Raw genomic sequence first — 25013 nt, 5'->3', positions numbered from 1 at the left:
TATAACTGTTATTAAATCCATACAAATCACCACAAGTGCTGTACCTTGACAGGGTTTCATGTTCTGCCCACCAAACCAAAACTCTTCCAGGAACATCATCTATTAACTTGTTAGTAATAAATCTGGAAATAAAAAAAGAACATTTTTATTTAGTTTTTTTGGGGAATAATACTGATACACCACATTAAAAAAAAGACAGCAAATTCTAAACATTGTCAATTAAGCTAAAAGAATAAAATTTAGAGAGAAGCAAAGCTGTTAAATTTGGGCCAGCAGCTCTTTATTTTTTAGGTGATAGCTTCTTACAGTCTGGGATTAAGTGCCGGTTGTGGCAAATCTTCATTAAAGCGCTCGAAGAATTTCCAAATTATTCATCCAATCAAAAACTTGCACGTGATCATGAGTACTCTGAAAGCAATCGCATGAGCAAAAACGTCATGTTGCTTAGCAACTTCTGGGACGAAAACTGCAGGCTCAGTCACTTCTTGGAGAAGTGATGTCACTATTTACTGGCACTTGTTACCCCAACTGTTATAAGACACTGTCACACAATCATTTGGCTAGTTCAGACACCAAACAATAATTGCAGGACTTTCATATTCCTAGTTTGAACACATCAATTCTTCTCCCTCACCTTTCAGGTACTAATCTTTCAGCTTTCAAGAAGTCTTTGCTGTGAGTATCCTGATTGCATTGCCCATGTTTGGCTTGAAGCTATGTACATGAAAGAGAAACAACATCAAATACATCTAAGTTTGGAGAATCAAAGAACAATCAACAGGGCGGCATTTGATTGACAATTAGCCCACAGAAAACTTGGGCTTGTAGTTTAATACTGTAGTCACTTACAGCATAAGAGGACAACAGTACTGCAGTTTCCGCAGGACAAAGGTTTTCTCTGTGAGGATGTCCTCCTTAACTTGCAAGAAAAACAGTCGCTAAAAAAAGAAAAAAAACAAAACATTTATTTACCACATGAATTTTACAAGCATTTTAGACACTTAAAAATACATTGTTTGCTCTCAACTACTAGCGTCCTTTAGAATCGACTATGAGTACGAGATCGAGTATGACTTTGGAATTTATAGACAACTGTATCCCCAAACTATAACTCTTTCCTGTTGCTGACTAAGGATAAGATTGGTGGTGTGATGAGTAATTATAGGAGGCATACAAATTTGGTTTCCAAACTCGTACTCGTCCTCAATCTCATACTCGTAGTCCAATCTTAAGGTCGCCAATATTTTTGTCATTTTAATTTCAGCAAGTGAACTCACATAAAATGACAGGATCAAAGTTGATTGTTATGCAATTAATATTATAAGGCCTAGTACTTTATTCCTTACTTCTCTTTATTGGAATAAAACAAGTTCACAAACAATGCATTTTATCCTACCCTTGTGACTTCTTGGATGAGTTCCTCAGACACATCTTCAGGGTAAAATTTTGCGCGGAACTTAAACTGAAGTGGCGATTCTTTCTTCACATCCTGACTTTGAACCTAAGCAAAATCACACACACAAAGAAGGATTAATAATGGTACAAGTTCTAAAAACTTCAAACCTAGCATACACAATGTTGTTAGTACAGGCAAAAACTTGGTACAAAAAATATGGCTTTCTATGTTTCTATTGACTCGGGCTGCAAATAACAGTTGGTCATCGGACATTGGCCGACCAAAATTTGCTCATGTCCAACGAAATCCCAAGTGTGGTCGGACATGTAGCCCAGACAATGTTTTGATCGTAAATCTTTTTGCAGCAACGATGAATAAAACTCTGTCCAACCACAATTTTGTTTTGTCCGACCAAGATGGTGTCTAAGAAGGACATATGTCCTTTCAAGTGAAAAAATTATTTGCAGCCCTGTGACTGTTTTAGGTTTGCAAGGTATTGTACAGCTGCCATCTTTTTTTCCTTTTGGTGGATGTTAATTTCAGATTTGCTTGACTGTTGAATCACATAAAGTATGAAGAAATGTGGTTTCCTGCTTCTAAAGAATGCAGAGTCCACTTCTTTATGAATATGAAATGCCTCAATTTCCATGTGGTTAAATGCTACATGAGACAATAGCTACTAAGCTATCAGATTAAGTGCAGAATCTTAGTTATTTTATGATTGTCTCTTAACATGAGGTGCTGGTGGTAGTCCTGATGTTTTTTTTTAATCAAAATACTGCAAACCATAAACTGTATACAGTTTCAATTTTGACAACATCAAAAAATATTATCAACATTTGTCATTGTCGTAAGAAACACCATCTGCTATCACGTTGTTTGGGAATTAGCCATATGGTTTTGCATTCTCAACATTTTGATGTCTTGATACTAAAGAACTGAACAAACAGCAGAGCTCAATGCACCATTAACTCACCACCCAATTTATTGTTATTGTTATTGATGACATAACTTGTGTTATAAGTTTTTGCACTATACTGCATACAAGGCAAACTGATGAGTCTTACTATAGCAAAGATATGGGTGACGTCACCTATTGTTATTAATGTGCTAACCAGATAACTATTGGCTGGTGAAACAAAGAGTTCTCTTTGTTTAACTTACTGGGCATTATAAAACAAAAATAATGTTTGTAAAAACGTATGTTCCCTTTATGAAATTCTCAACCTCGGACATTGCATTTCTAGCTTTCTGTTTGGTTCACTGAATCCTGGTTATCAGCCCACATACCTACATTTGACCTTACATGGGAAATAAGTGCAGCAAATGCCGCTCAGCTAAAGATTTTTCTGCAGGTAGCAAAAACTCCATTGGAAAATGGCTGAAAATAGCAAATTTGGTGAGCTTGTAATACAATAAATTATAATCAGTAGTGAATTCCTAAGACCACATGAATACCACAAAAATGCCATAGTTAACTCAACTGCACAAAAGAAAAGGAATGATGCGACAATTTAATTAAAAATACTTGTAACTGTACAACAAGAGCGACTGAACAAAGAAAAGCAGCAAATAATGTTCCGAAGACCAGGAAAATGACAAAATTGCATTCAGTGTTCTTGATCTTTTCCTTTTTATACTTTTAATAAACTCCATTGTCCCTAATTGCAATTTGGTTTCAGCATATTATTGTAGTCTTGGGGGCAGCCGTGGAGCCGTAAACAAGTACAATATGAACCTTTGCTTTGTTAGGGGCTATAATTTCCAAAAAAGCTATTGCTTCATATGCCAACGATGCGCAAAGTGCCTCGTTGGCTATTTACCACCTCATATCTAACGCGGGCTCATCAATAAGAAAGCGGGATGTAGGACACACGAGTTTTGAGTTATGTTTCAAGGAAGGCATTTAAATAGGGATGCACAGAACCAGCTGTGTCCGAATGATTGATTTTAATCCCACACTTGAAAGAAGACAATGTTAATGTATAGAGCCACTTCAACAATTATTTATTCCACACAACCCAATCCTAAGGTTTTTTGAGACAGCAATATTTATATATTTACTGGCAAGAAAGGGCATGTGTAAGGCATAATTGATTTGTTCCTGCAGATTTCTGTGACCAAAAAAATCTTAAAGATTTCTACTTTAGGACGATTTACATATTCAAAATATGTTTATAGGACCCCACCACCCAATTTAACGGTCTACTTCATTTTCGTTGAGTAGAAGTCATTATACCAAAACCACTCAACAATCCTCGCTAAAAATACATGTACAGATGAAAAAAGCAATGATACTAATTTTTACCTCTTTAATATGTGGGATAGGTATTATGACAAGCTAAAATAAAAGAATTTCAACACAAACCTTCTTGTTTAGCTTAAGCCAAGTTTCAAACCCTTTGGTGTCGGTGTACTGCAGGCCAAAGAACCAGATCTCACGCAAACCGATCGTCTTCACGACCTAAAGAGTTAAACAAGTAGGCTAAATTATACAGCTATTCTTCTCTTGTCGTGGGAATGAATTTATAACACTGAATGACAAATAGTTATTAAACTATGCTGTGTGTAGAAGGCTGAGTTAATTTTTAAGCTTTATACCTGGTCAAAGAGCTGTTTTCCAGTTGTGCTTGGCTGAATAGCAAACTCCAGCTCAGCATCCATCGTCGTGACACGAACATTTAGCTGCGGAGATTAACAACCGTGTATGTTAATCGATGAATCGAAAATGAACGTACACAAATATGTACTTTCAAATTCCATACAAACTAGTGTTAAATTGCACAAGGAAGGCTCCAGTCTCAAAATCGAACACACTCAACAACCATGTCCTACAAATTAGACTCACCACTTTCGGCATCTTGATTTTTTTCGCTTTTCACCACAAATAAACTCTCAAACTCAAACTGTTGGAATATCTTGACCGGCAAAGGTTAAGCTTACCGCTGTAAAAATGAAAAGAGCACAAATTTAGCACACAAAGACAAGAGTCGCGATCTTTTTGAAATTTCTTAAAGCTGCAACTACAAACAGCTAGATACCCGTAAGAAACTGCAACGCTAAGACTCGCTGAGACAATGATATCCGTGACTTTGTTGTAATAGTCCAGTAAGCTTATCTGTGCAGGAACAATGTTCATCCGCAGTGAATTGTAATTACAAGTTCAGATATGCCCGCAACGACTTACAAAGTAACATATATAACTCTGTCAGGAATCACGCAGAAACGACCAAAATAATAAACAGAGTTCTACAAGGTTGTCTCTTCAGTCTAACTAACCTCTGGCGAAGTATGAAAGTAAAATGCGAGAGAATCAAGCCCAATTTTCGCAGTAAATCTCACCACTTCAGCTCATATAGAATGGGCGTAACTCGAGGGACACGGCCTGCGTGAAGCAATATATTGAGTCCCCCTCTGGGACACAAACAGGATTTACAAGAGAAAGACTGGGTTCTATTTCCGGGGATTCCGTGATAATTCGGGGACCGTTTCCGGGACCAAGTCGGAAAATCGAAGGAATGCACGAAATAAAATGTCAACGATTCGATCGCACCAATTTTAATTAAGATGAATTTAAACGGAGAAAAAGCCATAGTAACACAAAGAGCATGTGAGTGGGTGGGTTTCTAACATGATATTCTCTGCCCGACTGTAAATTTCTAGATTTTTCTTACGAAATTAATTTGAAATTAAAAAACAAATCTTACTATTGTAGTGCTATTTGGAGAGGTTTAGCAAAGTTTAAGAGTCGTATGCATTTCACAGAAGAATTTGGTTTTTTTTTTGGGACCAAAAATGCGGTTAGTTCAGTGATTTGGCAATTCTTTGCGCAAGCGTAGACTTTCGCTTCGCTTGACAAACACAACACTACAGACAACGCGCATTAAATTTTGATTGAAGAAGTTTCATCATTCAAGCCTACAGGAAAAGTGTTTAGCTATAGCTTTGTTATAAAAGCTAAAAAATCTCGAGTAGAATATACTAAAATCTGATTCTTATAAATTCAATCAAGCCTAAAATAGCTTGCAATGTTCCATGAACGCACTTTACGTAAACTTATTTACGTTTGTGAAAGAAACAACTATTGCGTGACCAATTATGGTCAAAAGTTCAGTACGAAATTAACATAAATGATAAAAGCTATTCTACATTTATTTGATTACAGCTTAGTTCGTTTAACGATTCTCACGCTTTTGATCCATTGAAGACAAAAATCTTCTGGGTGTAAAAATGCTGGTTTTCGAAGTTCTGGGAGAAAATAAAATATTGAGTCTGAGAGTCCAACACGAAAATTACACATGCAAATTTAACTAAACTTGCAAAACACGCAGGTATATAAATCAAAGTGTAGGGGTTTATATATCAACCTACAACATCGTTCGAGATTGGTTACTAAGGCGAAAATCGTTAACACGACCATCAAAAACCCAAAACACAGGGCGAAACGAGGCTGTTAGTGTCCGGAAGAGTACCTCTCGTGTCAAAAATGCCAATAAAACAAATTTGTTTTTAAAAAAATACCAAATTGCAGGAAATAAGGAAAGAATAATCATTACTTACCGTTTGTATACGCCAAAATCGTAATGAAAATACGGCAAACGTTTCAGTAGATGGAATGAAAAGCTGGAACTATTGAAATCAGCAGGAATCGCCGCTATTGTGCTTGAACGTTTAGTTGATATTAAAAACCGGCAATTTTCCACACGCATAGTTTGGCGATGATTGATAATTTGAGATGACGTCATGCCTTACATTTGCATAAAAAAGGAATGTAAACACTCTCGCTAGAAACCATGGCGACACAGATCAAGCTAGAATCAGGAAACATTGTGGGCGTCAATTACTACCATAGTTTAGATATTTTTCTTTTGAAGTCACTTCGCAGTTACGTTTTTTTACTGCACTCGGATGCATAGATTTAACTCTGAACTAGTTTGCATTCCTGTGCATAAAATTCGACCTTGAATTGAGCTGTTCAAAATTTTTAAAACAAAAACAAGAACATGAATATCGTCAATGATTAAATGTTTTTAAAAAGATATTTCTTTAAAAAAAGTCAATGGTAGTTATTTCAAAGCCAAACCAGCTGTCCGTTAGAAAAATACAATTTCCAAATGATTAAACGTTAGTTATAATAGGTTTATAGAGTATTTATCGCGCACAGCTATATCAAATTAAGATAGGGCTTTCCACAAGTTGCTCGAGATTTCCCAAAAAGTTGCTCATAATTTCTCAAAAAGTTGCTCAAAAGTTGCTCCAAAAATCCAAAATGTTGCTTCTGATTAATAAAAGTTGTTCGAAAGTTGCTCCAAAAAATCCAAAAACGCTGCTTCTATTCAAGTGAATTTCTCTAAACATATGCCAATTTCCCTTTGAGGGTAAGATTTCTAAGCAGTTGTATGCAATTTACAGAAAAAGAAGTATCTAAAAAACATATTAAGGGGAAAATTTGGTAAATAACAAGAATTTTAACTGAGAAAAATCGTGAAGATTTGATGACGTCATGTTTGCTGACGAGTTTTGTAATGTTTTAATGCAGAATGAGCCGAAAGTTGAAACGTCTTCAGATGTTCCTGGAAAATTTTCGACAAACTTCGTAAATCTTCGAAAACGTTCGTATGGCGTTTGAACAACACTCGGGTAATCTTTGGAGATCTTCGGTCTGAAAATTGCTCAAAATGCAACAAGTTGCTCGAGAGGAAAAAAGTTGCTCGAAATATGAAAAGTTGCCAAAACGTTTCCGAGCAACTTGTGGAAAGAATAAATCTTTGTTCGCTGCGTGGCACTTCTAACTGTCAATATTGCGAAAAAAAAAGTGTATTGTAAGTGCCAAAAAGTTGTGGAAAGCCCTATCTAGCCTGCGAGCAGGCTCACCTTGGGGCACGCGCGAGAGCGACACGGGAGCGGCGTCAGCTTTATTGACCCCTCTCCACCGGTCTCTTTCCCACCGTATCGCTTCGCTCGCCACTCGCGAGTGCCCCAGGATATATTCGCGCGTGCCCCAAGGTGAGCCTGCTCGCAGGCTAAATCCTATCAAAAAACCTATATTTCTCGGTAGCACCAAGCTTTTGCCGACATCATGATTTCAGGGTTTTTTACGTTGTACGCGCAAGTGTAAGAAATCGAAAAAATAAGTGAAGATCAGACCAAAAAGGTAGAAGAAAAAAGTTAAGGAAGCAAACTGACGTAACTTTTCACAATACGCGGGTACGCAATGCGTGATGACCAAAATATATAATGGCAAAGGAAAGAGGAAAAGAGAACGCCCCCAAAGTGAGATGAAGAAGGTCAGTGGAAAAAGAGATGACAGAGGCTAGATGGCATTCGTTGGTGACGGCCTTGTGTGCTACTTAAGGCGGGGTTTTACATGAAGAGACAGGACTGGAGACGACAATGTTGAATTGGGACACTACCAGCCAGCTACAACCCCAGACAAAAATCTTGGAAAGTTTTGCCCTTTTGTTCCTCCCCTCCCTTCCCTTTTTTAATGTTCAGCGAAAAGCGGCTTACACGCACAAGGTTGTAAAATGAGGGACGGGGGGGGGGGGGGGCAGGGGGGATCCTACAGCAGTACAGGAATGGAGATTGCTAAATTGAATTCGAAACTCTCTTTTATCGGGAATGTTTTTACGACCTTCCCAACTATTTTTGTCTTGGGTTGAAGCTTTAGAAGGCTTCCGACTTTGACTCGTGAGCAATCAGTCTGTTTGCTTTACACCAGGTGTAAACCAGGTTAGAATATTGTAAGATACTGTCAGTGTTCTTGCTAGTTAGTCATCTAGTTATTGATTCTGGCAGGTCAGTAACGAAAATCGAAAATAATTTAGGCCCTAAGATTGACCCTTGGGGTATTCCATACTTGATGGTTTTAGACTTTGATTTTTTTTCTTGATATTTAAACAAACTGTCTGCGGGTGGACTAGTAGTCTGCAAGCCAAGAAAGGAGCCAACTCTATATGCCAACAGCTTTCAGCTTTTGCAGTAAAATGGTATGGTTCACAGTATCAAATGCTTTTCGAAAATCAATAAAGAGCACACCCACTTTTAGGCCTTGGTCCAGTTCCATGTTTCTGTTAGGTAGAGAAGAAGTTTTTGTTTTTAGAGGAATTTCTAGACCGAAGATTTCCGAAGATTCTCCGATTGTTGTTCGAAAGACACACGAACTTTTCCGAAGATAAAAGAAGTTTCCCGAAGACTTCCAAGGAAGTTTCGAAGGTGTTAGAACTCACTCACGAGACGGAATATCTTATTTCAGCACCAAAACGTAAGGGAGCTGAGCCCCCCAAATTTTTGCTTGGGACGGCTACAGTCCCCCCTGTCCTCCCTGCTCCGCCGCCTATGACCAATCAGGAAAAGATTTCTAGGGGAAACACGATCAGGTCCAGCAACTTTCTTGGGATTAGCAGCTTTCATCAGTTTTTTTTTTTTTACAAAATGGTCTCTAGTTGGAGTGATTCTGGTAATAAAGGGGCTAGCTAGGTCACGGTATTTTAGGTTATTATATTTATTTTCGTTAATTAAAAGCTCTAAACTTCAAATTGGCAGAGCAAAAGTCTTTTATTGGCAAAATCACGCCCACATAACAAACAAGGATGATTTTCAAGAACTGTAAATGACACTTTTATACAAATTGAGATAAACTTGAAAAAAGTCTGGCTGACGTTTTTCAAGTTTACCGGAACGTAACGCAATCCGTTTTAAGCTTCTCGAAGTTTGCCTTTCTGTGTTTCTCTTGAGTTCTTCTACAGTTTTAAGCCGCTATTGTGATATTTCAGTTAATTCTATGACCAGTTGGTCAGTGCCGTAATTGCCTAAATTTGCATGACATAGCCCCTTTAAGGAATGACAAAACCAAAGGGTCTTGCTGCTTGGTGAGGTCTTCGCTAATATTCACAAAATTCAATTAGTAGTAAATGAGTAGTTATTTGTAACAAATTAATAGTTAATTAGTAGTTAATTAATGGCTGATTAGTTGTTAATTAATAGTTGATTTGTAGTCAATTAATTAGTGGGTTCACATCAGGACTTTGGTCTTGCCGATTGTAGCAACCTGCTTTATTAAATAAACCATATACCGTAGAATTCCGGTTATAAGACAGAAGTTAAAAGTTAATTTTCATTGTTTTTAATAGTTAAAAATCAATTTCCATGATTGAAAAACGTATTTTAGGTCTTTGGACCATTTTTGAGACGATGAAGTGAACTAGTTTGGGTTATTTATAATCACTGACCGATTTTTACGGTTAACACATTTTACTGCTAACGGTTAAAATTTTCCATTTTTTACGCCTAACGGCTAAATTTTTGGCCGTTTTACGGCTAACGGTTAACCCCATTGAGACCCTCTTATAAGCCCTGGGCTTATACAACTTCGTAAGGGTTTTTGGGTGGGCTCACAAGCGGAGGGGCTTATATTCGGGAGGGCTTATAAGCGGAAGGAAAAAACGTTTCGAAACGAGCCTCGGGAGTGTTGATCGAAATACGTTTTTGGGTTAAAAACGCACAAAAAGCAACATTTAGCACTGTTCAGTACTGGGTAGAGGGGGGCTTATATCCGGCGGGGGGGGGGGTGGCTTATAACCGGATGTATTTTTTTTGTTTCCAGGTTGATGGGCTTATAACCGGGGGGCTTATAAGTGGGGGGGGGGGGGGGCTTATAACAGGAATTTTACGGTATGAGTGTATGTAGAGCTTGTCTCATGCACAGATTTCGCACAACACAAGTCAAAAACTCCCTCTCTTGAGTAAGTTTCCAGAGAAGACGTGTGACTGAAATTCACGCTACAAAAAAAAACCGCATGTAGTGACAAAATAAGAAACTGAAAAATTCAACCGACAAGCTCAGTAGCTGCAAATACGAAAATTTACCCATTACCGGAAATGGGCTCCTGATACCGGTCAATAAAATCGTTTCTTCTTATTTATCATGCTTTTAATTGTGCAGTTTGGACTAGTAAAGAAAGTACATTTCTTGCAAAAAATTTCGGATGTTAAAATTTCGGACACTTTTTAAATTTATCTCATTTCGAACAAATTTCGGAAAAAAATTTCGGACACTTTGCTGAAACACAGCTAATGTAAATTTACGCCTACAAAACACGAATTTGACTGAAACGCCATCTGTGAAGATGATAGTTTTACTACACCCTCAAGATTTCACATATACATTGACGCGAAAATAACACAAACACTATCAATCCTGACTCGTCCCCAGTCGTCTCTTATGCGAAAATTGCTTCTCTTCTTCCTTCCCATGATTCCCTCCGTGTTCAGCAGTCGACTCAAGACGGATTCAAAACGGACGACTAGGGACGAGTCAGCTATCAAGCTGTTACGGTATCTCAAGCCGTGTCTCAGCTAGAGTTTGCTCCATATAGGAAACCAAAAGCTTTGGAGCTCAAAGTGGCTTAATAACTGCTACAAGATCTTCAAAAGGATCATCTAGTTCTAGTTCCTTAGTTAGAGCTTCCACTATTTCTGTCATCTCCGAAAACCTTTCCTTGTCACATCTGGTTTGTTAGTGTACTTAAAACAGTTATAATGTGTACTGTAACATGATATTTCGGACGCTTACAATTTCGGACGGTCTTATTTTCGGACAATTTTTTAGTCCGAAATTGTTTGCAATTATTGTAACAGCTTGATAGAAAATCATATTCAACGTTCCGTCTGGTGAGAAAATAAACACGAGCGTGATGATATTGATTAAAATACCAGTCACGCAAACAGTGTTATTCTAGGAACCGCCCTTGGTTTTCCGAGAAAAACCGTGACAGTGATTTCTGATTAAAGTATTTATCGCGTTTGCCACAAAAAAGTCGTCTTAAATTTGCTTTAAAGGTTGTTTGATTACTTTGGCCTGACAAAAAGGTCCAAGATCGCTCAATTTCCTCTCAATGGAGTTAAGTTGAGTTTGTGCAGTTCATTTGAGTTGTCTTGGCTTGCGCTTGTCTACAGCGAATCCGTCAAATCACGGTTTTGATGGCCGGTGCCTTGCTTCAAAACTTTGAAGGCAATAGGATAGCAATTTCTGATAAGGGAATAGTTGCTGTGGTAAAGAAACGTGAAAAATGGGTTGAAATTTACGGCAGAGGTGTCGATGATGGCATTGACTGGATGGCCAGAAAGATTACAGCGGGGCTTTGGACGCCTTACGATGTTTGCTTTGCGCCAAATAACAACCTCGTTGTTTCAGACATTGGGGAAAACAGAGTTAAGATTTACAAATTAGAAGGAGATCCACAACAAGTAAATCAAATTGTCATTGGCCATGATCCCTGGAACAGGTTGATTGTACGAGATTTGAACTCGGTAAACATGGAAATTGGGGGAACGTTGACTTTAAACGCATTTCGAATTCCTCAAAACGTAGCTATTGGTCCGGGGCCTTTATCCCAGCTATTTGTCACAAGTGGAACAGACGTACTGCTCATTAACATGGACTGGAACAAGCTTAGTGTCGTAGGCCACTTTCCTATTTGTTCTCCTGTTCACTGGCGGTTTGTACAATTCGACAAGAGTTTAGTCTGTGATAATGTAAGCACAGTTCAAGATCACAAAACAAGTCACAAGGTTGGAGGGTTTAATCCTTTGGCAATCACCGAAGCTCAGTTCTGTGGGATGTTTTACCATGTAACCGAAACGGGCCACGCCGGTTTTTCATGTCTTGACAGACCGAAATGCAACATTGGAAGACGAGGGGATAGAAAGAAATTCGCTGAAACGGTTGTGATTTATGTACGGCTAACGGAGAAAAAAGGTCGACTTTTATTCCATGCTAGATATGGCAACTGTTACGAAGGTGTTTATGAAAGTACTACCCATGCAGAGTATTTTATGTTGATGGACGAACAATTTAGACAAGCGGTCCAGCTTCTTCAAGATCAGAAAGGAGGCGACATTAACATGTTCATGAACAAACAGCCTTGTTGTAGGTCGACAGGACACTGCAAAAAAAACTGACCTTAAAATAAAGGATTGTGGTCAGGATTTGATTAATTTCTACAATCTGCATTGCTCGCCACACGGTATAAAATTGACGATCAATCTCTGCCAGTTGTACAAAGTTGACATGCTACCCGGCCCTCAAGAGAGCTCTCTAGCAACAGATATCATAAACGCTCGACTTGGGGTGAAAATATTGTTTTCTTCTGGTATTGAAATGATTGCAATGGCAAAGTACAGCTGGGATAAACTTGCTGAGTTTGCAAGTATTGAATTACCAGCATATCAAAACAGCGACAGACAAAAGCTAGACCAATATATTGGCAGAGTTCTCTCTGAAATAAAAAGATTGCCTATTACGATGCTAAATCGATTTGTCCCGTAAAAATCTCGAGTCAAGATAACGTATTTCGTTAGCACATCCACAACAAATATTGATATCTTCATTCTTTTAAAAAAATCATAAGTTTTTCCAGCCTTTCTAATAGTTGTAAAAAAGAAATTCAGATTTTTACATAAACATTTTGTGTGGCCAGATGAAGTAAAACCATTTATTTTCCATCATGATTAAATTTACCCCAAACAAACAAAGAAGTGCGAAAAAAAAAAAAAAAAACGAAGAAAGAAAAAAGAAAACATTCACGGGTTAAGTAAAGTCACTCTATCGGATATGTCAACTCTTAAACTTTATGATATGAAACACAAAACAAGCTCGTCTTCACATAAAGGTATACGACACAAATAATAAATCAAGTTCTACTAGCTGCTGTGTGGGTTATAATCACAAGTCATAATGAGAAAGGAAAAACTTTCTGTAAGAGCTTAATACCATGTAATCCCGGGCATGTAATACAGTAGAATCCCCATTTCTCGAGCCCGCGGTTTCTCGAAACACCCGATTACTCGAATCAATTTTCGTTTCCCTTGGGTAGTACTTGCCTGAAATATTATGCCTGATATCTCAAACCTACCGATTACTCGAATCAATTTTCGTTTCCCTTGGGTAGTACTTGCCTGAAATATTATGCCTGATATCTCAAACCTACCGATTTCTCGAAGCAATTTTCGTTTCCCTTGGGTAGTACTTGCCTGAAATATTATGCCTGATATCTCAAACCTACCGATTTCTCGAAGCAATTTTCGTTTCCCTTGGGTAGTACTTGCCTGAAATATTATGCCTGATATCTCAAACCTACCGACTTCTCGAAGCAATTTTCGTTTCCCTTGGGTAGTACTTGCCTGAAATATTATGCCTGATATCTCAAACCTACCGATTTCTCGAAGCAATTTTCGTTTCCCTTGGGTAGTACTTGCCTGAAATATTATGCCTGATATCTCGAACCTACCAATTTCTCGAAGCAATTTTCGTTTCCCTTGGGTAGTACTTGCCTGAAATATTATGCCTGATATCTCAAACCTACCAATTTCTCGAAGCAATTTTCGTTTCCCTTGGGTAGTACTTGCCTGAAATATTATGCCTGATATCTCAAACCTACCGATTTCTCGAAGCAATTTTCGTTTCCCTTGGGTAGTACTTCCCTGAAATATTATGCCTGATATCTCGAACCTACCAATTTCTCGAAGCAATTTTCGTTTCCCTTGGGTAGTACTTCCCTGAAATATTATGCCTGATATCTCGAACCTACCGACTTCTCGAAGCAATTTTCGTTTCTTCCGAAGGTTCAAAAAATTGGGATTCTACTGCATACGGCTCAGGGTTTATTTTTTGGGACTGACAGCTGTTTTCAAACAGGTGGCGTTTTTATTAGGGAGAGCCGGGTAATTTTTTAAAGTTATCGCGGGGTTCTCTGTCCTGCGTATATTTTATAAAAAGTCACTTGCAGAACTCATATTTAATTATGTTACGCTAGTTTTCGCCATGCTAGTTATCTAATATACTACGGTTTTTCCGTAAATAACTCACAGAATTCCTCTAAATTTATAACCTCAGAGAAGAGTCCAAATTCTTGGAAAACCAGCCGGGTTCTTTTCCAAGAAAAACACACAACTGTACTGTGCTGTGCTGTTTATTTCTCCCGGTCTTGTCACAACACATGTTTAGACTATCTTTAGTACACTCTCTTATGTTAACTTTCTAAACATAGTTTATTAGCAAGCCTTACCGTATAAGTGTACAATGTTTTGAATGAAAATTATCCGCACCCGGACGCATCTTACATACGATCCCCTGTTTGCCCGCGCGCACAACATTCGTTGCGGACGCAAAATTTATGTCCGAGACACAAAAAAAAGTTTCTAATTTTTTTCTGCAATAAATGTTTCCCCTTTTAAGCAGCATGAAAACCCCAAAACATTTGGTTTATGTTCCGCTCGTTTGCTCACCCAAGAAACAACACGAGCAACAACGTGTCCTCGTTTGCATGTTGTTTGTACGGCCTTAATAACATCATTGCCCCAGAGTCCTCTTCTCTAGAGTTTTCTTCTCGGCTACGCCTCGTGCAGTATTGAAAATTTCTCGTTCATTGTACGCGGCCAGTTGTCAACAAAACACTCACAACAGTCTCTAACCCAAAAAATTTAAATATAATAATAACATCGTTGCCCTAGATCCCCCCTCTTGTTTGATTATTCATCTTAGAAAAGAACAGAAAATGAACAAATCTGGATTTGAACACATCACAAATACGAAAAACGAACTATTTAAAATTACAATTACATTTAGTAAAAATATCTATAAAGGCTTCTATCTATCTACTTCCAAGAAAAATAACCCTACGAATTATTTTGGATAAAAGCACTGGATGTCGATGGAGAATGCAGTAACGATGATTATTCATAGACATAATTACATCACTTAGTGTACATCATAACAATATACAGTAGAATCCCGATTTCTCGAACTTGCAGGGGTCGGAAACGAAAATTGGACCGAGAAATTGGGAGTTTCGAGAAACAGAGGGCTCGAGAAATCGGGATTCTTCTGTCTTGAACTGTCATATTATTTCCGAACAATTACGTCACTTTTTCTCAGAATTGGTCGGTTTTCCGGGAAACTCTGTTCGTGGCAAATATAAATATATGCAAGGTCACATTTGCCGGTTCAAACATATTTCTGTCAGTGTCCACACACCGTGGAGTTAAACCCTACCGAGGTTGTCTTATTTTCTATCTTTCCAAAGGATGGTGGTTTTGGGGCTAAATATTCGAATTTTTACCGCGGTTTGACTTGATTCATCAACCGTCGTTCAGTTTTTTCTTGGTTCACCGACTGTTGTTTAAAATTTGTGATTTGAATATCGATGGATAGGTCCCGTCAGTTTTAATTTCTTCACTGCCGGAATGATCTCCTAGTTTCTTTGCTCGTTCTTCGTTGTGACAGATAAAACTTCAGTTAATAGTACTTTGTTCCAGAGAATCGACAGAGAAAACAGTCCTCTTGTTTGTTCAGTGCTGAAACAAAATTAAACAGACCGGTACGGTGATGGCTGAAGGATTTGCTTTGCCGAGTGAAGTGGGACTGGCGATCTCCGAACAAGGACAGCGTTGCAGTAACCATAAGAAGTGAAGGTCGCGTCGAATTGTATCATGCTGGGGATACAAGGCCAGCCGCAAACCAAACAATCACGGAAAATCTTGTAAGACCTTATGAAGTTTGCTTTGCCCCAAACAACCATCTCGTCCTCACAGACAACGGGGACAACAGCATCAAGGTGTATAACTTGGTTGGAAAACCACAACTTGCCAGCAAATTCATTTGTTACAAAAGAAACGGAAACACTGTCATCGAAAAATCGGAAAGTAACTCGGAATTCGCCATTTCAGATCGCGCAGCTCCACCTAGAAATCTTACCCCTCAAAATATTGTTGCTGGGCCGAGTCCTTTATCTCAACTTTTTGTCGTTTTCGATAATCTTATTTTTGTTATGACCATGGACTGGAATACAGTGGACATGATCGATTTCCGACAACTGTCCTCGCCACAAGAGTGGGTCTCCGTCCAGCTGAAAGCGAATAAAGAGTGTAACAAGGTCAGCATTGTGCACGACCACAAAGAAAATCATAAAGTTGGGGGACGTAACCCACTCGCTATCACTAAAGCACAGTTTTGTGCCATGTTTTATCACGTCTCGGAGAGAAAGAGAGATAACATCAGTTACAAATGTCTTGAAAGGCCCAAGTGTCGTGTAGGAAAAATGGCGAGGCAAGTGAACCCAAAAGCTGACTATGCCGCCTCGGTTGTCGTTTATGTTCGGTTGACAGACCAAAGTAGTCGGTTGATTTTTCACGCCAGATATGGAAACTGCTTCGAGGGTGAGCGCAGAAACACAACTCATGCGGAGTATTTTATGTTGATGGACGATGAATTTAGACAAGCTGTCGGACTGCTTCGAGATCAGAAGGGAGGAAATATCAGCATGTTCATGAACAAACAGCCTTGCTATAGATCAACAAAACACCACGACAAAAAGTCTGATTTGAAGCGAAAAGAATGCGCCCAGGACCTGATAGATTTCTACAGTTCCCATTGCTCATCTCACGGTATAACGTTTACCGTTAATCTCTGCCAGTTGTACAAAGTCGACATGGTGGTATCGCGGTCTTTAGAGAAAGATATTTTGAATGCCCAAGAAGGAATGCGAAAGATGATTTCTTCCGGCATTGAACTGAAAGCCATGACCGAGGGAAGCTGGGAACAACTTGCAGGGTATGCCAGCATTGAACTGCCGAAATATCAAGATGGCGAACGACAAAAGTTAGATCAGCATATCGCCGAATTTCTGGCGCGTAAAATGCCGCTATAAAACCGAGAAACGCCCGCCGCAAGCAACGTGCATGGTGATGTCATGAAAAGAAGATATTAAGCAGCTAGAAGCAAACATAATATAGCACAGTAACTAAAGAGGCCTGCTGGTACTCTCTACAGTGGACCACACGGAGAGGTTCCGCCCTCAACGGGAACCTTTACTTTTTGCAGGCTGAAGTTCTTTGATATATTTTCCGGGCATGTTTTTCAGATTCCATTGAATGAAAGTCCTAGAATTCAAAAGAATTCAAAGGAATTCCATTCGAAAGAATTAGAAAAGCTAGTGAATAATCTTTTATTTCATTATGTTACGGAATGTCTCCATGACAGTTTTTTTAGCAACTTATATATAATTCACGGCTACAAGTGTTTTATATGTTTTAGTAGTGTTTACAGCTTTGAATGTTCAAGGCGTCATTCCAATCAATACAAACTCTGTTAATGTGTCTTTAAAGGTCACTGGTCACTGCTTGAAATTGTCCAGGAGTAACAGCCTCTCCTAAAAAGAGAAATAAATATGTAGTTAAAATTATTTATTGAGTCTATAGTTAACAAAAGTACTGAGTTATGCATTTTGGGAAGTCCAATTTTAGGAAGAACATGTATTTCCGCTTTGACATGGAAAGTGCTCGCGTACGGTATTTACGCAATCGTTGGTTTGTATCAAAAATCTCACTCGTTCGCTCCGCTCACTCATCCGATTTCTGATACTACACCAACTCGTGCGTAAATACCGTACGCGTGCACTTTCCATGAAATATTCTATATGTATTTTTAATGTATGGCAATGTTTGACAACAAACAATAGTCTAACCTGCGATCAGGAAATCTTTTTTTTGCTTTATCCCAGGAGGAGCACAAGGCCTGGACATCTTCCCTCCAATGCTGGCGGTTATTTGCTGCCTGTCTTGCTCTGGTCCATTGTGTTCCATCCTTGTCAGTTTCTCTCCTTCTCCACAGTGCGACGTCAGGCTGTTTTGGGTCTGCCTCTGTTTCTCTTCCCCTCCAGCTTCCATCCCATGGCCAGGGCAACAGCATGCAGTCGTTGTTCTCCTCTAGCCTTCCTTTCACTGGTGGGGACGGCCCTTTTTAACTACAGATCTAGAGCAGTTGTTGGTGGCAAGCCGTTTTTGCCTGTGGATAGGACGGCCGGTGGTTAATAGCGTGGCAACCCCCAGCGCCCCTACCCAAGGGCAGTTTGTACTCTCCCCAGTTTTCGCTTTTCGCATTAAGAAACCAAGATGGCGGCCCCTCGAGCTCAACGACTGATCAACGGTACCTCTACTGTCTAAACAAAGTTGTGCAAACCAGATCTCCGTGGGAGATCTGGTTTCCAATATATGACAAAAAATTGGTAGTTAAGTAGGACCTCCCTTAACGGTCTATTACTTCTGAATACTCACGATCTTTGTTTCGACGGTCGAAAAAAAAAACGCGTAGAATCAGAATCACTAGAAATACAAAGAACAAAGGCTCTTGAAGCAACTTCATGGTTATTCGATGAAGTGCCGTTCTTCGCTTTTTTTTTCAAATAACCGTTCAATAATGTAACAGACTCACTTCATTTGCCTTTGCATGTTCTTTTTTCCCACGGGAGTTGCGTCAATGGGTAATTGATGGTTCGTGCTCTCTGGCTTCGTAGCGAAATTCTATTTTTCACCACCAAAATAAAGTGTAAGTAGGCCTTCTGATATTACCTAATTTCGGGTGTTTGAAATTTGGTAAATTTGTTACACGACCACACAAACCTAGCCTGCGTGGCCGGCGTTCAAAGGGGGAGGAGAAGGGGAATTCGAGCGCGAAGCGCGAGGTGCTCCCCTTCTCCTTCCCCTTTGAACGCCGCCCACCCAGGCTAACACAAACCAATTTTCTTCTTTTTCTCAAAAGAAATTGCTTTTGGCGGAAACAAACTACATTAGAGTTTTTTCTTACCTAAAACCTGACTATATATGGATATAATGAAAAAAATCGCCGTGAAATCAAATTTTAAACTGTTATTGGATGAGGTTTTTGTGATATCAGGAATAATCAAGGTCGAGGTAAGTGTTATCAGCCGAAGCCGAAGGCTGAAGCTGATAACACTTACCGAGATCTTGATTATTCCGGATATCACTGTTATGCTTTAGTATTCTATGAAATGTGAAGGAACACATTCAACATGGCTGTACAAACTACAACTCTGATTTTATTACATGAAATCGAGGCAATACATAGACCGGCGAACACGTGCTCTAAATGGAGACTGGGACTAGGACTTGTATTTCACAACATCTCCCTTTTTTAACAAAAATCTTGCATGCAACATAATAAACGAAACTACAAGAAATGAGCATAAAAATCTGACTTATTCGTAATGTTCATGACTTGCATCAGACACACTGTTCACTTAATATCAACAAAGTCTGGTAACAACTTATGAGTCTTTCGACCACTGGAACTGACTTTCTCAGAGCTCACGGAATCATGGACTGGACTGGTGGTGTTGGTTTTGGATTCTTCTAGATCCTGCTGCTGATTGGTTGCTTCAGTTGTCTTAATCAGATCGCGCCTGTTTCTTTGGTAGCTTGCTCCTTCTGAGTCAACAACGTACGATCTTGGCGCTTCGGTTACCCTGGTAACTACTGCAGGTGTCCATGTTTTCTGTCCTGGCTTTCTAACTCGAACAGCATCTCCTGTATTCAGAGGTTTCAGAACTTTCACATTTCGGTTGTAATACTGCTGCTGTATTTCTGCCCGACGACTGAGACCTTCCTTGATGGTTTCGGTTGGATATAGTGGCTTTAGCAATACAGGTGTAGTAGGTAGTTTGGTTCTAGTTCGACGTCCCATAAGCATCTGTGCTGGTGAGAGGCCAATTTCCTCAATTGGAGTGTTTCGGTAGTCAAGCAATACAAGCTGATAATCCTTTCTTTCAACTTTTGCTTTCTTCATAAGGTTCTTAGCTGTTTGCACAGCTCGTTCTGCAAGACCATTACTCTGTGGGTATCTGGGTGATGAGGTAATATGCTTGAAGCCGTATTCCTTAGCAAATTCTGCAAACTCATGGCTACTGAACTCAGAGCCATTGTCACTGACTATCACCTCAGGTATTCCATATCTTGCTAACTGTGGTTTGATGTGGTTAATCACTGTCTTGCTTTTACTGTTAGGCAAGTGGGACACCTCAAAGAACTTTGAGTAGTAATCAACCATAACCACATATTCTTGTTTGTCAAGTTCAAACAAATCAACTGCGATCTTTTGCCATGGCCTTTCAGGTAATTCATGGCTCTTGAGTGGTTCTTTTGCTTGAGAATTTCTGTACATGTTACAGGTACTGCACTTGGATACCACATCTGCTATCTGTTGGTTCATTCCTGGCCAAAACAAAATATCTCTGGCTCTCCGTTTACATTTCTCGCTGCCTAAGTGGCTGCTGTGTATTACTCTTAGCATCTCATCTCTGAGCGAAATAGGTACAATCAATTTGTCACTTCTCATAAGCAAATCAGCACACACAGAAATTTCTTCCTTAATGTTCCAATACTCGCGAAGCTCAGGGTCTACTTGAGACTTCCTTTCTGGCCATCCACTTTTCACTGTGGTCTTGAGCTTCTGTAGTGTTACATCATTTCTTGTTGCATCTTTAAACTGTTCCAATTTCACTTCACTGATTGGCATGTTTTCAAGGGTGAGTACCTCAAATTCATCCTTTGTGTTGGCTGCAGTTTCATTGCTTTCTTCTGGAGCACGACTTAGAGTGTCTGCAATGAACAAGTTTTTGCCTGGTTCATACTCCACTTGCAGGTCATAACGCTGTAACCTTAACAATTCGCTGTAATCTCTGTGGTGTTTGGAATAATGGTTTCTTGAACAAGGCTTCCAAAGGCTTGTGATCGGTTTGGACTTTTACTTTCTTGCCATAAACATACTGGTGAAATTTGGTACAACCATACACGATTGCCAACAGTTCTTTCTCTATCTGCGCATAATTTTTTTCAGCAGAGTTAAGTGATCTGGATGCGTAGCACACTGGTCTACCTTCTTGAAGCAAACATGCCCCAAGTCCATAGGATGATGCATCTACTGATACTGTAAGGGGAGTTTCAACATCATAATACTGGAGTGTTGCATCACTTTTCAGCTTTTCTTTAATGGCTTGGAATGCTTTCTCTTGTCTTTCGGACCAATGCCATTCTACCTCTTTGTGCAGTAGCTCTCTTAGTGGCTGAGTTAGGTCTGCTAGGTTGGGTATGAATTTACTCATGTAATTCACCATTCCAAGGGATCTTAAAAGTGCTGGCTTATCTGCTGGAGATGGCATTTCCTCCACTGCACGCACCTTGCTAGGATCTGGTTTCAATTTGTTGGATGTCAACACATGGCTAATGTATGGAACTTCAGCTGTCAAAATCTTCATTTTACTTCGGTTGAGCTTCAGTCCAACTTTCCTTGAACGTTCCAACACTTGCTCTAGGCGATGGTCGTGCTCAACTTCATTTCTGCCCCAGATAAGAATATCATCAGCAATTGTCTTCACTCCACTCAAGTCCTCAAAGGCTTGAGTCATTCTCTTTTGAAAGATCTCGGGGGCTGAGTTGATACCAAATGGCATTCTAAGGTACTGGTATCGACCAAATGGTGTGTTGAATGTTAACAGTTCTGAACTTTTCTCATCAAGCTTAATATGCCAAAAGCCAGATGTAGCATCTAGAACACTAAATACTTTGGCATCACTCAATTCAGCTGCAACTTCTTCAACAGTTTTCATAGGATAATGCTCTCTCTGGATAGCTTTATTTAGATCTCGAGGATCTAAACACAATCGCACTTTACCATTTGGTTTCTCCACGACTACTAAAGAACTAACCCATTCAGTTGGTTCCTCGGCTTTACGAATCACACCAAGTTTTTCCATGCGGTCAAGTTCTTCCTTGACTTTCTCTCTCTGAGTGAAAGGTATTTTGCGAGGTGGATGTACCACTGGAGTTACATTAGGATCAATCTTAATTTGATAAGTACCCTCCAAACATCCAATACCATCGAACACATCTTCATACTTCTTGAGGATTTCATTGACATCTTGATTATTGTCACTGGACAGGTTTTCCTCCCGTTGGGTATCAACTGAGCTGACTCTCTTGACCAAATTTAAATCATGACAGGTTTGAAGACCAATTACTGGAGTGGCTGGATGCTCAATTATTTGAAATTCAACAGGGTAGGACTTTCCTCTAAGTTTCACATTGAGTGCAGCTTTACCCATCACTGGCATCTTGTGGCCTGTATAAGACACGAGTTGGGTTTTCGACTTCTTTATTTTCTCACGTGTCAGTTTACAATACAATGCATGTGACAAAACATTGCATTGAGCACCAGTGTCTAACTTCATATTGACCTGGAGTTTATTGATCACTACACTTTGCATCCAATCTTTCTGAGTCAGTGGTTTAGTTCCCAAGACCCCAATAAACAACTCATCTGTATCTGAATCATCACATGTGAACTCACTTACTTGTTTTGAACTGTCCCTTGGCTTGGACTGGCACATTTTTGAGTAATGATTCCTTTGTTTACATTTGTGGCAAACCTGACCATAGGCTGGGCATTTCATAGGCTGGTGTACTTTTCCACATCTTCTACAGTTGAACGGTTCCTTTATTTGGTTGTGCTTTCCATTTTCTCGTCTCGATTTTCGGGGTGACTTTTTGGAATCGTCTTTCACATCGTGCACCTCTCGGTCATCCTGATCCACAACCATATTTTTCACTTGATTTTCAGTAATCTCAGATGACTTGCACATTTCAACTGCTCGCTCCAAATTTAAATCTTTTTCTCGCAGAAGACGTTTCCTGACCTCGTTACTTCTGATACCACACACAATACGATCACGAATTATAGAATCATGCAATTCTCCAAACTCACAGTTTCTTGCAAGCTTGCGCAGTTCCGTGACGTAAGCATCGATTCCTTCGGTCGCTCCTTGTGCCCTCGTGTTAAAACATGCACATGTCGCTCGTATGCTACATTCTTCTTCGGCGTACAATATTCTTCGAATCTCTTGATCACGACATCTATCTTATCCTTGTCTTCATCGCTGAGACCGAATGTATTAAAGATTTCCAGCGCCTCCTCTCCGGCAACTGTTAACAAGGTCGAACACTGTACTTTCGCTGGTTTCTTGTCGAAGCCCGTCGCGTTGAGAAAAAGCCTGAATTGCTGAATCCAACGTCTCCAATTCTCTGCAACATTTCCCTCGAATGATAGCGGCTTCGGTGGTGGGAGTTGATTCATTATTCTCCGCTTTCTGACACCATGTTATGCTTTAGTATTCTATGAAATGTGAAGGAACACATTCAACATGGCTGTACAAACTACAACTCTGATTTTATTACATGAAATCGAGGCAATACATAGACCGGCGAACACGTGCTCTAAATGGAGACTGGGACTTGGACTTGTATTTCACAACAATACACGGATCCAGTTCGGATCCAGAGTTTCAGACTTCCGGTCCAAATTCAAAGGAAAAGTGAGCACTCATTAAGTCAGACCATTGTTAAACATCGCAAAACACAATAGCCTGACTTAATGAGTGCTCACTTTTCTTTTGAATTTGGACCAGAAGTCTGAAACTCTGGATCCGTGTATCACAAATCAAAGCTCCTTTGGGCTGTCTCGTGTTACGCATATTTAAACAGTTATTACGTGTTTATATTCAGTGCCAACAATTAACGTTAAAATAATAGTTTCATAATGTTGAGAAATATAAGACATGGCAGAGAATAAAATAGGGCAAAGAGAATTGTGGATTGTTGATACTGTAGTTGGTATTTTTGATGTGTTAGATCCCGCATCTAGCGCTTAATTTCACGAAATCCTATATTTTTTTTGCCTACAAAAAGGAAGGCATCTCTTTCTCGCCAAAACAATTTTATTTATTATTCCACCAGTATTTTCCTATCCGGCATCTTGTCTTAATTTTAAGCCTCATCCGGCATTAAACTTATTTTAACAAGGGGCTGTTTGAACTGCGAACAGATGTACGGAGTTTTAAAGTTATTTGGGGGAGTTTTTCTGTTTTTGTTTTGCATTATAGTGCAAGCTGTTGCATTTGTAGCAAGATATATAGACTTATACAGGCGCAAAGAAATACCACTGTAACATTAAGTACTCCTAAGCTCCTCTGATTAATGTTCAAGCCGCTTTTCATATCTCTCTGATGCTTACGTACTCGTATTAGTGATTATAATGTGACTGATGAAGAGGGAATTTTCAAGCGGCGTGCCTACTAGCTATAGCCAGGGCGGGAGAAGGCTGGGCGATGAAACGAGCGGTCCGCGCTTTGTGCAATGTGTGATGCGGAGTAGGACTGGCACGAGCGCTTTTTCCGCTCTTCCGGCGCCAACATGGCGATGAAAAAAGTTGTCGTCGCGTAACCGGAAATTGTGTATTGTTGTTCATTTTACGAGTCTCTAGTTTCTCGAAATTCTTATATAATACAATATTTTCAGTCAGAAACAACCTGAGTCTTCATCTTTAATTAAATTATATGCTTTGTTGCTGAAAATATTGTAAAATTGGCGACGAATTTGGCGGCTCTCAATTTGTGGTGCGCAATAAAAATCGCGACCAGCCGGTCTTCATCTGCTTCGTTTAAAAAAGCACACCAAAACCCATCTCTAAATTTTACATATGTTAAAGCCTATTAGATATTTTAGAACATATCAAAAATTTAGCTGGAGATATTTGGAGATATCGGAGTTCTATATCTTTAAAGTTGACAATGGCGACAGCGCTATATCGCACCATTGAAGTTTATACAATCACTGCAAATACCGCTTTGTTTGCATTCGCGTATGTGGATGAACTGAAATACCACACACTTCTTTAGCGACTAAAGTAAATAAAATTGAACAAATAAGGCAA

The 25013-nt window shown here is 39.4% G+C and overlaps 1 protein-coding gene, 1 long non-coding RNA gene and 2 pseudogenes across 3 annotated transcripts; 2 read left to right on the top strand and 2 right to left on the bottom strand.

The window, feature by feature from the left end:
• Positions 1-44: 44 nt before the first annotated feature.
• On the bottom strand, positions 45-6108 carry LOC144657789 (moesin-like). Of its 2 annotated transcripts, none has more exons than XM_078518151.1 (8): positions 5957-6108; positions 4245-4341; positions 3998-4081; positions 3765-3860; positions 1397-1501; positions 850-938; positions 635-714; positions 45-122 (listed from the first exon to the last, which is right to left on the bottom strand). In XM_078518151.1, exons 2-7 carry the CDS (start codon positions 4254-4256, stop codon positions 660-662), a joined length of 441 nt encoding a protein of 146 aa, XP_078374277.1. In that variant the 5' UTR covers positions 4257-4341; positions 5957-6108; the 3' UTR covers positions 45-122; positions 635-659. The 2 variants fall into 2 exon arrangements, with proteins under 2 accessions (XP_078374277.1, XP_078374276.1); XM_078518150.1 differs by lacking the exon at positions 5957-6108 and adding an exon at positions 4676-4805.
• A 5269-nt stretch (positions 6109-11377) lies between these two features.
• On the top strand, positions 11378-12748 carry LOC144656245 (uncharacterized; annotated as a pseudogene).
• Positions 12749-15279: 2531 nt separating this feature from the next.
• On the top strand, positions 15280-17147 carry LOC144658945 (uncharacterized; annotated as a pseudogene).
• LOC144658970 (uncharacterized) lies at positions 17146-22672 on the bottom strand. The gene is made up of 3 exons (XR_013571822.1): positions 22600-22672; positions 17920-18239; positions 17146-17604 (listed from the first exon to the last, which is right to left on the bottom strand). It is a non-coding gene; the product is annotated as an uncharacterized LOC144658970 (long non-coding RNA).
• Between the last annotated feature and the right edge of the window lie 2341 nt (positions 22673-25013).

The sequence above is a fragment of the Oculina patagonica genome, chromosome 6 (assembly GCF_052425735.1).
Source record: "Oculina patagonica isolate OP01 chromosome 6, crgOcupat, whole genome shotgun sequence".
Classification (NCBI taxonomy): Eukaryota; Metazoa; Cnidaria; class Anthozoa; order Scleractinia; family Oculinidae; genus Oculina; species Oculina patagonica.
The sequence above is the reverse complement of the archived record's forward strand: the minus strand, read 5'-3'. Positions and strand labels throughout refer to the sequence as shown.